At 38.7% G+C, this 14,884-nt stretch overlaps 1 protein-coding gene across 1 annotated transcript; it reads left to right on the forward strand.

Annotated features, from left to right (window-relative positions):
* Positions 1–7,866: 7,866 nt before the first annotated feature.
* Positions 7,867–12,755, forward strand: LOC106931461 (RING finger protein 228-like). The gene is made up of 2 exons (XM_015009607.2): positions 7,867–8,034; positions 11,633–12,755. The coding sequence occupies exons 1-2, from the start codon at positions 7,881–7,883 to the stop codon at positions 12,124–12,126; spliced, it is 648 nt and encodes a 215-aa protein (XP_014865093.2). The 5' UTR covers positions 7,867–7,880; the 3' UTR covers positions 12,127–12,755.
* The last annotated feature ends 2,129 nt before the right edge of the window (positions 12,756–14,884 follow it).

Here is a 14,884-nt window from a genome sequence, read left to right on the forward strand (position 1 = left end):
GACACACTGGACCACATGAGGGATCACTTGACTTTTCTGAAGCTCGTAGAGATGTGATAATTGCAATAATTAGGCGTGTTTAATAGACCGACGCTTCTTCTTCTTTTTTTTCTCGTTCTTTTGTCCCTCAAGGAAAAACTCTGTCCCGTTTTTTTTTTTTTTGCATTCCCTTGCTCTGCGTCCCATGAATGGCTTGATCATTTTGTGTCCAGAATAAACAAGCAAAACTTATATACCTTACAATATTCAATATGTAACACGCTTGCTACAATCAGAATTTTTCCTTTCAAACAGGCCAACAAACATCAAGGGAGGGATTTTATGAAGATGTAAAGTAAAATAAGTCAACATCACGCTCTTTTTGTGGCACAGAGGTTTTAAAGTGGTATTTTAATCCATATTCTCTCTCACTGCACTTTAACTCCCAAGACACTGGGCAGTAAAAAAATGATGGCGTGGACACAAAAAAAAAAGACGTGGAAACATTATACCTCTATAAAAGCAAGAATGGGGGCCATAGAGAGTTATCATAGTAAAGTTTGACTATCATGAAAAGGATATCGGATCTACCGTGCCAAATCAATTAGAGTGGGGAGCTGGGTCAGAAATGTGCAGCGCCGGTGGACAAGCTACGTCAGAAACAAGCCAAAAAAAGAAAAAAAAATGTTTCTGAGGAGGAATAGCGTGTTGCAGTGTGTACAAGTAGCAACTCAGGGATCCAGAGGCTATATTTCTAAATCAATTAAATCAATAACGCACAGTATCTGTCTCCATTAAATGAAATGTTACCTTATTTTTTCTGAGTCAGTCAATGGAAAAGTTTGTATCTGTTGGCTGTACCCCTAACTTTGCGTTTTCTCATCAGATTTACAAGACTGGGTAACATCAGAAACTAAAAAAAAAAAAAAAAAAAAAAAAAAAGAAAGAAAAAACCCAAAGCATTTTTGAAAAAAAAAAAACTTTTATTTGAATGCATTTATTTAATACGGACTTTGAGAGAAATTCTTTATTAATATCAGTGACACAGTTACTGGTATACAGGCTGCTATTAGTTTTACATTGCCGCATTTTGGCAGAAGGATAGCTGGTCTTCTCCTGCTCTGTATGTTTCAGCAGACAAAGCGATTTGACCTTTCCTCTTTGTACAGCGTCTCTAGATCACCCAGTTCTGGGTTGCCTCTTATGATCTGTTATCTTAGGTCATCCCAAAGGTTTGGGATCTGGGAACTGAGATGGTCATGGAAAAATTGATTTTGTGTCAGTTGAACCATTACCATGTTGATTTGGCCATATGTTTTGGATCCTGCAGAACCAAATTGCAAGCACTCTAACAAGGTCCTGTTTTATGCTCTCTTCTCTTCAGCTCACCATACAGATGATTATTTTTTTGCTTTAAATTGATTGTTGATTTATTGGGTTGATATTGTGTCTGGTGAACAGTTTCCTTGTTGTTATGGCCACGTGTTTCTGATCATTAATGCATCGAATCACTGGATAATGACCAGTTAAAATTTTTTAGGGGAGTACACCAACATTTTATGAAGAAGTTGCCTGATATTTCATGATGCTATGAAATACGAAAGAGATCCAGCCCACAACATTATCCTCATCTGGCCAACGCAAAAACATTATAGTGAAGATCTCAAAAAAGTTTAACCAACTCCACATGTTTACATTTGTGATAGTAGGATAGACAAAGCTTATATCGGGTATTTCTCAAATAATCATTTGGTATGCTAATGTGGAGAGTTGATGATCCCAAGTTGCCACTATTTGTTGATGATGTTTTATTGAGCTTTAGAGTTGTTTTTACCTTGCTATCATCCTGATGATCTGTTTGAAATTGCGAGACGAGTGTGGGTCCTAAAAAATACTAAAATACATTTACCTCTGAAAGCAGTAACTTTAATTCATATTATAAATTTGTTTCATTTAGACATAGCTCTGAGTTTGTGAAACTGGCAGCTGGTTGTAAAACAGCATGCGCTTAACCTTTATTGGCCCTGTAAATGAAGAAGCCACTGCTGTGTAAGGAGGCCCTTAATAGTGCATCATCACTGAAGTTTCTGTTCTGAAATAATGACTATTGGTTCAGGATTTGGATAATGGACAATTATTGCAAGCTCTTGTTGTTGTTTTTTTTTTTTGTTTGTTTTTTTGTCCTTTTTTTCTTTGCTTAGATTATTTTTTCTTTACATGTCTGATGATATGTCAAATATAATGTGTTATTGAAACTACAGGTGCTGGTCATAAAATTAGAATATTGTGATAAAGTTCATTATTTTCCATAATGTCATGATAAAAATTAAATTGTCATATATTTTAGATTCATTGCACACCAACTGAAATATTTCAGGTCTTTTATTGTTTTAATTTTGATGATTTTGGCAAACAGCTCATGAAAACCCAAAATCCCTGTCTCAAAAAATTAGAATATTATGAAAAGGTTCTCTGAACGAGCAATAAAAATAATCATCTGAATCAACAAAGTAACTCTAAACACCTGAAAAAGATTCCTGAGGCCTTTAAAAACTCCCAGCCTGGTTCATTACTCAAAACCGCAATCATGGGTCAGACTGCTGACCTGACTGCTGTCCAGAAGGCCATCACTGACATCCTCAAGCAAGAGGGTGAGAAACAGAAAGAAATTTCTGAACAAATCAGCTGTTTGCAGAGTGTTATATCAAGGCACCTCAGTGGGAAGTCAGTAGGAAGGAAAAAGTGTGGCAGAAAACGCTGCACAACGAGAAGAGGTGACCGGACCCTGAGGAAGATTGTGGAGAAGGGCCGATTCCAGACCTTGGGGGAAGCAGTGGACTGAGTCTGGAGTAGAAACATCCAGAGCCACCGTGCACAGGCGTGTGCAGGAAATGGGCTACAGGTGCCGCATTCCCCAGGTCAAAGGTCAAGCCACTTTTGAACCAGAAACAGCGGCAGAAGCGCCTGACCTGGGCTACAGAGAAGCAGCACTTTGGACCACTGTTGTTCAGTGGTCCAAAGTACTTTTTTCGGATGAAAGCAAACTTTGCATGTCATTCGGAAATCAAAGTGCCAGACTCTGGAGGAAGACTGGGGAGAAGGAAATGCCAAAATGCCAGAAGTCCAGTGTCAAGTACCCACAGTCAGTGATGGTCTGGGTGCCATGTCAGCTGCTGGTGTTGGTCCACTGGGTTTTATCAAGGGCAGGATCAATGCAGCAGCTATCAGAAGATTTTGGAGCACTTCATGCTTACTTCTGCTGAAAAGTTTTATGGAGATGAAAATTTAATTTGGTCTGGAATCGGCCCTTCTCCACAATCTTCCTCAGGGTCCGGTCACCTCTTCTCGTTGTGTAGCGTTTTCTGCCACACTTTTTCCTTCCTACTGACTTCCCACTGAGGTGCCTTGATATAACACTCTGCAAACAGCCGATTCGTTCAGAAATTTCTTTCTGTTTCTCACCCTCTTGCTTGAGGATGTCAGTGATGGCCTTCTGGACAGCAGTCAGGTCAGCAGTCTGACCCATGATTGCGGTTTTGAGTAATGAACCAGGCTGGGAGTTTTTAAAGGCCTCAGGAATCTTTTTCAGGTGTTTAGAGTTACTTTGTTGATTCAGATGATTATTTTTATTGCTCGTTCAGAGAACCTTTTCATAATATTCTAATTTTTTGAGACAGGGATTTTGGGTTTTCATGAGCTGTTTGCCAAAATCATCAAAATTAAAACAATAAAAGACCTGAAATATTTCAGTTGGTGTGCAATGAATCTAAAATATATGACAATTTAATTTTTATCATGACATTATGGAAAATAATGAACTTTATCACAATATTCTAATTTTATGACCAGCACCTGTATAGTAGAAGCGTTGGATAAAGCAGTTTAATCTGCTGTACTGTACTATAATACCTTCTTTTCTTAAGTAGGACAGAACTGATTGTTTTTTGTAAGATTTAAATATTTGTCAATCAAGGAACAAATTGTATTATGATATGCTGGAATTATGAACCACACATTTTAAACTTAAAAGGTTATGCTAATTTAGCCTAAAGTTTTACAGCATGGAAAATAAAAGGTTTGTGATTCATTTCTATTTCCAAAAATAAATAAATTCTGCTTAAGATCGTATTTACATGAATAAGCAGTGATGATCAAAATGGAGTTCAGGAATGACATAAATTAAATAAGGGCAGCTAATTTAATTGTATTCACATGCATGTTTTAAAGTGTAGCTGCTCAGAAAGAGCCTAATTGTACTCCACTCTCCAAGAGAGTATAATGGCGGAAAAATATACATTAGCTGAAGGATCAAGTCATCAATTAAGATAAACATCTCAGGAAGGTCACAGGTTTGAAATAGGGAAATCTGTTCTCATACTACATACACTTACAAGGCACTATCAAAAGACTTTTTTTTTTTTCATGTGTTTGATCTTATCAAATATAACTGGCCCCAAAACCTATCAGTGGCAATTCAGACTGAGTGGAGTTATCATGACAAAAGGCTTGAGAAGGTGAACCCAGGTGAGGCAGAAGAACCAAAAACAGATAATCAGAGCGTTTGTTAAAGGAACAGCCAAAGGGCATGCAGGCTTAAATTAACAGTCCAGCAAACGGCGACTGAAAACCGTCAAGCTAACAGTTCATGATCTCATGACGAACACGCAGTCACACCTCCTGTGAGATTCTTATCTAACTGGAATTACAGAGGATAACAGAGAAGGGGGTTTTCTGCCTCTTCACGCATAAAAAGCAAACTTGGCGCGTTTGTATTATAGAGCCAAGACAAATTTAGTGACTTATGAGGCTTATCGTTTGCCTGCTGATAAAGTGTATGGCAACAGAACACCATGCTTATCAGATACAAGCGAAACTATCAAAAAGATCTACGGAAAACTGGAGAATGCTGTATCAGTTTGGACTTAGAATAGAAACAACGAAATCCAAAAATCTTTACAAGTTGCAAATTTAAAAAAAAGTGCTATTTTAGACACCATGATCTTTCCATGAAGGGAAATCTGAGTGAAGTTAACTATTTACAGTATTTTTGTGAAGTTTACAGATGCTTAAAAATCTTGGAACATTTACAGTGTTTATATCTGAATTTATGTATTTTTACACATATTTCCAATTTTATCTAACGGAATAACTTTAAATTATATACAGCATTTTATTTCACAGAAAATAAGCATGTGTAAAATAAAAAGTTACATTAATCGTTGGATGTCGCAGAGCTCAAAAGAAACTTATATTTTCACCTGTTCCTGTAAAGCTCCTCTCATGAGATTAGCATTAAGGGCAAAACATCTGACCATAGAGAGCTGACTATGCAAAACCTATTTATGTTTTAATAGAGCTTAAAATAATTAAACTAGTTGACATTAACATGTCCTTATGACCGCCACATCTTGTGTCTTACCAGTCTTGTTCGAACATCATTAATTCCTTTCCCCTGAAAAAATCAACAGCTCCTAATTTCTGTTCAGTTTTAGATAAAGCATAAAATCACCCAATCCCTCACACTGGAAACACAGAATTCATTACTTTACATGCACATATAAATTTGGCCACAAGAGGGCACTTTCTATCTACTGTATCTATCTATCTATCTATCTATCTATCTATCTATCTATCTATCTATCTATCTATCTATCTATCTATCTATCTATCTATCTATCTATCTATCTATCTATCTATCTATCTATCCATCCATCCATCTATCTATCTATCTATCTATCTATCTATCTATCTATCTATCTATCTATCTATCTATCTATCTATCTATGTTTTTGTTTTATTGCAGCTTTTATCTTATTTTTTATTTTTATTTTTTATACTATCAATCTGAATTTGTATAGTTGAAAAGTGTAACAAATACTCACAGCATACATCCACTAATTCAATATAACATTATTAAAAAGTAATCTATCCTAAACCTTGAAAAAAAAATCTAACCTGGAAGTAATTCAGTAAATTACTTGCATGACACAGTGTAATTTGGTTTAAAATGAAATCTGGTCTGTGCTGGGAATTAATTTCTAGAATTATATTTCAAACTCTCTGCATTGCAAGATACTCTTTCTCATGGTTGTCAAAAAATGATTTTTTTTAAAGCTTATAGATATGGAATACAGAATTTTTTCCATTACATACTCTGTGCATTTAGGAAGGAGGGGGCTTATGCAATGCTACGCAGAAGAATGCACTCCTTGAACTTTATCTCCTTCATTTTGTTGGCATTTTATGTTGCAGACCAATACAAACCCATGAAGTTTTAAATAATGCTCTTAATTATCGTGTGTGTGTGTGTGTGTATGGTGTGCACATAAAGTCTGCCCCATAATCTCAAACATCTAAAGAAACTTCATTCCAACCAGTTGCTTTGAGAAATCCCCTAATCAGTTAATCAAGTCCACTTGTGCGTAATTTAAATTTGGTATAAAGACAGTTGTTCTGTGAAGGTCTCAAAGGTTTGTCAGAGAACATCAACAAATAAAGGACATAATGAAGACTAAGGCAAACATCAGTAAGGTCAGGGAAAATGTTGAGAGCATAATAGCTTAGTGAACAGCTTTTACAAACATTACACAGACAGTTTGTTTGAAGTGTGATTTTAATGGATTATAATGTTCTGACATGCCTTGCACAAGTATTCATATACTTCTGACATCTGAACAGTCTTTGCTGTGAGCTATCCATTGTAGCTATGGATGTATGCTTAAGGGTTGAGTGCTACTGGAAGGCGAACCTCTGTTCCTGTCTTAATAGGTTTTCTTCCAGGATTGCCCTGTATTTAGCAGCAACACTGACACACTTCCCTCTTTGCCCTAAAGTAAATAATTTCCACCTAATGATGCTGTCGTCAGTATGGTTCTCCTTCAACTTCAGGTTTTGGTCTCACATGGCTTTTTTTTCTTTGTTACAGTACAGAACAAGTCATTATATAGGTAGATTTTACTACATGACCCTGTAAGTGGAGTCTATCAATACTCTCCTTGTCTGTCCTGTCAGTTTAGGTGGACTCGCATGTCTCGGTTTGCATTTACACCATACTCCTTCCGTTTTCATGCAGTTAGTTCATTTTGTTCATTTATGTTCTCTAAGAAGGGCTTCACAAAACAGCTACATTTATGTAGATGTGAAATTATACACAAGTGGATTGTACACTTGCTATAGCTCTTCAGGCACTTGGATTTTACTTATGGGGTTTTCAGAATAATGTAATAAGAAATGGAAACGTGTAATCATTTTTACTTTCTCTTCACAATAATGTGCTACTTTGTTCTTGGAACATGCATTCTTTCAAGTTTGCTGTTACAACGTGAGAAGCGTGAATGCTTTTGAAAGACCTTGCAGTCGCTGTTGAAGATGTCACCGCCGTCGCCCTGCTCGGCGCTGTCCGATGACTGTGGTGCTGAAACTCAAAGCGACACGTCTGACGGCGCTTCTTACTGTTAGAGCAGGTGCCCAATTTTAATTACACGGTTTAATAGGGCGCATCGATCACATGATGCTCGTTGTGACGCCAACCAGGTGACAACGGATCAGAAAATCAATCTGAACACGTCTATTTATTCTCTCTCTCTCTCTCTCTCTCTCTCTCTCTGTCACTCTCTCTCTCTTTTCTTTTCGTCTATTCAGGTAGTTGTTTCACGGTTAGATTTAGCATCCCTGTTCTCGGGTTTTGCTCCGGGGGGGCTGTTACACGAGTCTGTGAACCGGATGGAGCTGGACTGAAACCAGGTCAAACTCACACTTAGAGAAAAAAAAAGAAAAAGAAAAAGAAAAAAAAAAGTCACATGAAAAAAAAAAACGTTTTTAACTGATTTTGATGCCGAGTACATATTAATTATTAACATTTAGCTTGTGTGGTCAAATGAAGCTGTGCAATATGGGAGAACATGGCGGACAAAGTCCATGGACAAAGCGGCTCTGCTTTTGCTCAGTCTAACGAAGAAGAAGGAGAATACGAGTGCAAAATCTGCTACAACCACTACGACTTGGACCGTCGCATTCCCAAAGAGTTGAGCTGCTCCCACACCTTCTGTCTGGAGTGCCTCGAAGAGAGACAGCAGGCGCAAATCGTGACACCGCACCTCGTACTGGCACTTCCGGTGGCAGGTCTGACACCTGCCACAAGTGCCACTGCGTTCGGCTGACTTCGGCTGACCTCGGCACCTCTTACTGGCACTTCCGCTGACACCTGCCACAAGTGCCACTGCCTTCGGGACTAGCTGCCAGAGTTGCCACTGCGTTCGGCTGACTTCGGCTGACCTCGGCACCTCGTACTGGCACTTCCGGTGGCAGGTCTGACACCTGCCACAAGTGCCACTGCGTTCGGGATTAGCTGCCAGTGCTGCCGCTGCGTTCGGCTGACTTCGGCTGACCTCGGCACCTCTTACTGGCACTTCCGCTGACACCTGCCACAAGTGCCACTGCTTTCGGGACTAGCTGCCAGAGTTGCCACTGTGTTCGGGTGACTTCGGCTGACTTCGGCTGACCTCGGCACCTCTTACTGGCACTTCCTCTGACACCTGCCATTAGTGTCACTGTTTTCGGGTCTAGCTGTCAGTGTTGCCACTGCGTTCGGCTGACTTCGGCTGACTTCGGCACCTTCCAAGGGTTGCCACGACCTCATACTGGCACCTCCCACGCCTCACGGACCCCTCTCGCCTATTTTTGCTCACGAGATTTAGGGCGGCCATCTTATAGCGTTCGACCGCTCCACTCAGCGTTATATGTTTAACAGGCACAATGACGTATTTGAACATTTAATCTTTCATAACACGCTGTTTTGTTACTGGAAACCTTATACATGCAGCCATATTTATAAACAGTTGTATTTTTAAAGTATTTTTAATTGTATTATACATACTTCAGCATATTTAAATATGCTTAGTGGGGAAAACAATAGAATAGAAATATAATATTCTTTGGTGACAGCTTCTGTGTCAGAATTAATATGAATGAATTTATAATTAATGAAAATAATGGTGGATCTGGCACAAAGTATTGCATTTCTTGTTAAGTATTCTGTTCCCTTAAAAAAAGCAAATATGCCCTGGTCTATTTTTTATACAGTCTCAAATTTCAGTTTCCAATAAACAGCCTCAGTGAAAACATGTTGACAGTTGCCATAAGCTGCCACTTGTGCCACGGGCTTCTGGGTAAGGTGCCACTTGTGCCACCTTACCACTGGGTAAGGTGACACAAGTAAGGTGGCCATGGGTGCCACAGGCTGCTAACCTCATTCTCTATCTGTTTCAGACAGAATGTAGCATATGAATAACTTTAGATCAAACAAATAGAAATAAAATATATCTTAATTACAACATAATTCTCATACATATTTAAATATACAGCCGGTGTTCAGACTTAAACAGAGAAAGACAACTCCTGCGCTTTCAGATGGGACCTCTTCTGCAACAGGTGATAATAGCTACCAGTAGGTACCTACCACTACAACTGACACTCGGTTGCCATGGTATGTCAGTGCTGACAAGCTCCTGTCAGTTCCGGATTATAATTATTTTCATACAATGACCTTAATATAATGCTATTGATTATTAAACCGGGTAAGTTCACTAATATTGACTTATTAGTTAACATTTCTGACAGTGGCAACATGAGATATTGACAATTCCAGAGTGACATTATGTTCAGCCTGGTTCCATGACAGTGCACAGGATGTCATAAGTTATAGTGGCTGCCTGGTCTATTATCTAATAGACCAGGCAGCCACTATAACTTTCAGTGTTTTTTGTTAAGATAATGCATTTTTTAAAAAAAGAAACATGTTATCATAATTTTCCAAAAATGCCAGTTAATCATTTTTAAATAGTTATTACTTGTTTTTATTTATTACATTTAATCCCCGCTATTTTTCATTATTTGTCAAGTTTATTACAGATTTGTGTGGCATAAATGAAGGTTGCTTCTCTGTGTTTTTTTCTGGTTCGGTTCATTGTCTTCAAAGTTTTCTTATTCAAAGATGAGAGAATGACTAAAATCTGAGCTAAAAAATGCATTTCAACAGCATTTTCAAGGCAGCAGGAGGATTTTCACTTTCAAGTTAAAACAACTTCAATTTTTTTACACCAATATTGAATATTGATAAGTCAAAACACAAATTATTTACACCTCAAAAAATTTGACAATGTGTGAATCTTAAGCAGCATTAAGAACAAGAATGTTACATATTTTTGGAAATAAAAATTACTTTAGTTTATACTTAAGATGCAAATGATTTTTTCAAAGAAAATTGTGCTGTTTACATATTATTTTATTTGGCAGATATGTTTCAACATTTTTTCAAGTTTATGTCACAAAGTATATGCATAGTAATTGATTTGTCAATATTTATTAGCCATTGTATGTAAATACTTTAAACAGCAATTTGAAGTCTACTGTAAAATTCATGTTTAGTCAACGTGTGAATTTACTACATCAGGATCAAATAACTTATTATTCCTCCATGAGAAATTATGATCATTAAGCTTAAATTTATTTTTCAAACTTTATTAATTTCTACAATATACGTTATACAGAGTCTGATTATTATTACTATTATCCAGTTGCAACATTTGGCTTCCTGTTGCACTATGTCAGCCACTGTTCTGCGATATAAACATGGGCAAGGGTTGAATGTCATTTTGATTAAGTAAAAAGTCCTATTAACTATCAGTGATGTGTGATTAACCAGATGTGTCTTTGAACATAGTGACAGGTTCCACTGTAATAGTGACACTTTATAGTATATTCAATTGGCCATCTTGATTGAATTAAACTCAGTCAAAAATATTCAAAGTGTTAAATGGATAAATATACAATTACCATTGAATTTTTTTTTATAAACACGCATTATAAGTAACACGTTTTCAAAAAACTGTCATTGCCATCCCCCAAAACATCGGAAACAGTTGTGACAGCTCTGAAACATCCTGGACATCTAACAGCAGCTCTAGTGGAGGCGAGACTCAGCTGTTACAAAGGTGCCGAAACCAATGGCATCCCTGATACCTTCTGTGTATTTGATTAATTCAAAGACGGAAGGAGTCGGCTGGATTATTCAGATGAACTTTAGTGAATAAATAGGATGAACGAATCATACATGATATAATAAACGTGTAGGAATTCAGCTAACATAAGTATTTATGCGAAAAAAAAATTATTAAATTCTGTCTTCTTCGTCTGTGTTTAAGTTCTTCTTCTACTAGTAATAAAGCATCATGGGATATGTAGTCCATTTGCCTAAGTCAGTAGCAACACTGAGAGCTAGACCCGAAAACAGTGGCACTAATGGCAGGTGTCACCGGAAGTGCCAGTAAGAGGTGCCGAGGTCAGCCGAAGTCAGCCGAACGCAGTGGCAACTCTGGCAGCTAGTCCCGAAAGCAGTGGCACTTGTGGCAGGTGTCACCGGAAGTGCCAGTAAGAGGTGCCGAGGTCAGCCGAAGTCAGCCGAACGCAGTGGCAACTCTGGCAGCTAGTCCCGAAAGCAGTGGCACTTGTGGCAGGTGTCAGCGGAAGTGCCAGTAAGAGGTGCCGAGGTCAGCCGAAGTCAGCCGAACGCAGTGGCACTTGTGGCAGGTGTCAGACCTGCCACCGGAAGTGCCAGTACGAGGTGCGGTGTCACGATTTGCGCTCGGCCCTGCTGGCCTCGAAACTCTGCACTCACGAGAGGGTCGAGGATGGAGGATCGGCTGTCCCGTGTGTCGCCATCGGACTCCGGTTCGGGAATATCAGGTTCAAAACCTCCCGAACAACAGGGCGCTGTTCGAGGCTCTTCCCCTTAGAGAGCATCGGCGTCAGAGCTCATCAGTCACGGAAGAACAACAGACAGGTCCGTCCGGATCTTTCGCCACCGAGGAACGCTGTGAGACCTGCAAGAACGCAGCCTTTACCGCGGGCTGTGTGTGCGCCATCTTCTCCTTCCTCTCCATGGTGGTGCTTTTATTTCTGGTGCTTTTATTTCTGGGCCTCATTTTTGTGCACAACTTCATAGCGTCTCCTGTCGGCCCGGTTTGTCTGTTCGTCGCCAGCGTCCTGGCTCTGCTCTCTATAATACTCACTTGGCTGATGTGCATGCTGAAGTATGGAGCAGAAGCAGAAGCGAGCACTCTAAGTTCCCTCACCTCTAATGTAATGTGATCCTCAGAGTTTGAACTGGACTTTTGAAATGGGATATTCAGAGGTGTGAAATTCAAGGGCTTGACGCGCCTCCATAGTGAATTTTGAGAACAATTAGGACTGTCAATAAATGACTGTGTGCTTTGTGAAAATGGACTAATGGAAATTGTTGTTGCTCATTTGTTTGAGTTTCATTTACTGTGGTGAGGAGCGCCACATAACCAATTTATTTTCAAACCTCATGTTGCCCTTTATGTCCTTTTTATTTTCAGTATCTTCAAACAGTCCATTTCATGCCAACACAGCTTTTTTTTTTTTTTTTTTTTTTTTTTTGTCAGGGTGGCACTTTCTCCTACGGAGAAACGTTTTCTAAGAAGAGTTAAAAATTTAAATCTCTTGTTGCCGTTCTCAAGTGCAAACGGCGGTTCCTGCCCAAGGCGACGTTCATGTCAGAAGAACTGATACTGCCAATGGCAAATTGTATCATTTGGGTCTGGACCAATTTGCTCTTTACCTAACTTTACATACCTATGCAGTGCTGTTTCATATTGTTTGGTGTACCTAAGATCCACTTATGGCTTTTTATTGTAATTGTGTATTTCATGAACTTTTAAGATTAAAATAGAAACTCTTCAAAGTTCCAATACAAACTATTTTATTTGATCGAGTTGTTACTGTACTCCCTTGCTAAAACCTGACATTCTATTCCAGCCATTTAACATAGTTTGTATAAAACGTCATTGTCAAGGCAGACCAAAACGTTGCACTGTTGGGTGTAACTTGAGTTATGGCAGGAATTAAACATTCTTCAAAAGAGCGCTCCATTATGTTCCTAAAGAAAAGTTGTGTAATAAGTTATCAAAGCTGCCAAACAGTGAAATAACAACAGAGCACTTGAAAGAAGAAGAAATAGTAAAACTAAAAAGGTAAAAAGCAAAGAGGTGAAATGACCTGAGCCTTTTTTATTTATTTAAATAAGATTAATATAAAAGCATATCTTATTTAAAAAAAAGGTCTTGCATTGAAGCAAAAAAAAAAAAGACAATCCACGCTTCTAACAGCTTAAAAGACTTATTAATTAGAAAAGTTTAGATTGAGCTGAAATCTGCAAAATAAAAAACTTACATACCAAAGCATAACGTCACCAATCATTTGAAATCAACATTGAGATATTAAGAGATAATATCCTTAAGTTGTTTCCTGTATAACAACCTGTTTGTGTTTTATTAATCAAATCAATGCATTATTTGCTAAGGTACAATTATTTCAATCACCTATACCACGGACTCAGACCTGTTTACCTCATAACTACCTTTGTGTGATCACAGTGACTCCCTACGGTGGAGCAGGTCAGCAGGGGATCCCAGATTAGTAACCCTGAGGGGACATGAATCATTCAAAGAAAAATAAATAACTGAGGCAGGGGGCCTAAATACATAGTTTTGTAATGTGACAAAACAATAGAAGTGCAGATGCCCTCCGGCAGGGTTCTAAATCATCTCATAACTTTTAAGTTTGTTTAAGGTTATTTGTTGGCAGTTAATTATTAGCTTAGTGCTTTTTGACATAATTTTACATTTTCTAAAAATGTGGACGAAAAATAACAATGTGAATGAACTTACTGGGCTCAAAGACTTATGATCAAGCTGATGTCTCCATTGTGTTGATTCCGAGTCACACAGTGGGCATTTATATCCACCCAGTGTTGTCCTAAGTGGAGACAGTGGTCTCCGTAGTTAAAATCCATCCCTTTTAGGTCCCTCAAAAGAATTCCTTCTTTTGGTCAGTGAGTAATGCCGCTTAAATGCCACCATGACAAAAGCTTGAGAGAGGGGGAAAAAAAGAAAAAAAAAGAAAGGAGGGGTGGCAGACTTCTACTTGGAGCAATATAGGCAACGCTGTGTCTGGGGCAAAGGGGCTCATGTCATGGGGACTGTAGGGCTTAAAGTTAAAGATCACTTTGAAATCTGCATCCCCTACCATCAGACTCTCCTGGTATCTCCCCACCCTTCCTCCTCCCTGCAGCCATCATTTCAGCTCCCAAAAAAAAAAAAAAAAAGCTGTCTCCACAGAAAAGGGGATGAGTGGAGAGTAGATCCTCTTTGATGACAGAGAAGGATCCTTTTGTTCCCTAATCCCCACAAAACCCCCCTGGCACCCTTTTTTTCCTCTCTCTGTAAGTCCAATTGGACATTAAGTGGCTTCCGTCAGGGGTTCAAAACATATTTGTTTACCTTTTCTACAATAAATGACAAGAAGCTTTTACTTTTTACTTTCAGTGATTTAAATAATTTATTAAGCAGAACAATAAAAAAAAAAAACATGTGAAATGGCTCTCACACTTTTGGGAAAGTTTCTCAGTGAATAAATGAAACTTTCCTTGGATCTCTTGGAGTTGCAGGTGAGTCCCAGGGTTCTGACCATTATTTTCTGTGCACAAATGTCAAGAATCGAATGGAGACAGTTGTGGGATACACATCTTCCTGCAACTTGCCTTAAGTGTGTGCAAAGTGTGTCGATGTGTCATTACCAGATTGGACACACATATTTCACAGGGGAGATGAAAGTCTTCCATATACTTGTAACATCTGGACCCATCAGAACCTCAAAGACATTGCCCGAGGAAAGCGATTATCACCTCTCCGTACGCACTTTGACTCGTCATGTGATCACACACTTGTGTATGTACGTGTGTTCAAGTGTGTGTGCCTATGGGGTGTGTATGTTGCGGATGGGGGGTTGTGGGGAAGAATGAGCGTGCAGTTGTCAAAATGTCCCT

Source organism: Poecilia mexicana, unplaced genomic scaffold (assembly GCF_051168715.1).
Source record: "Poecilia mexicana isolate PSO_F unplaced genomic scaffold, ASM5116871v1 scaffold_17, whole genome shotgun sequence".
In the NCBI taxonomy this organism is placed as follows: domain Eukaryota; kingdom Metazoa; phylum Chordata; class Actinopteri; order Cyprinodontiformes; family Poeciliidae; genus Poecilia; species Poecilia mexicana.

What these genes read in the sequence shown, in the direction of transcription:
- LOC106931461 (XM_015009607.2), top strand. Translation starts at nt 7,881, where the DNA reads ATGGCGGACAAAGTCCATGGACAAAGCGGCTCTGCTTTTGCTCAGTCT. An exon ending in CCACACCTTCTGTCTGGAGT is followed by an intron (nt 8,035 to 11,632) that starts GCCTCGAAGAGA and finishes TCGGCCCTGCTG; the next exon opens with GCCTCGAAACTCTGCACTCA.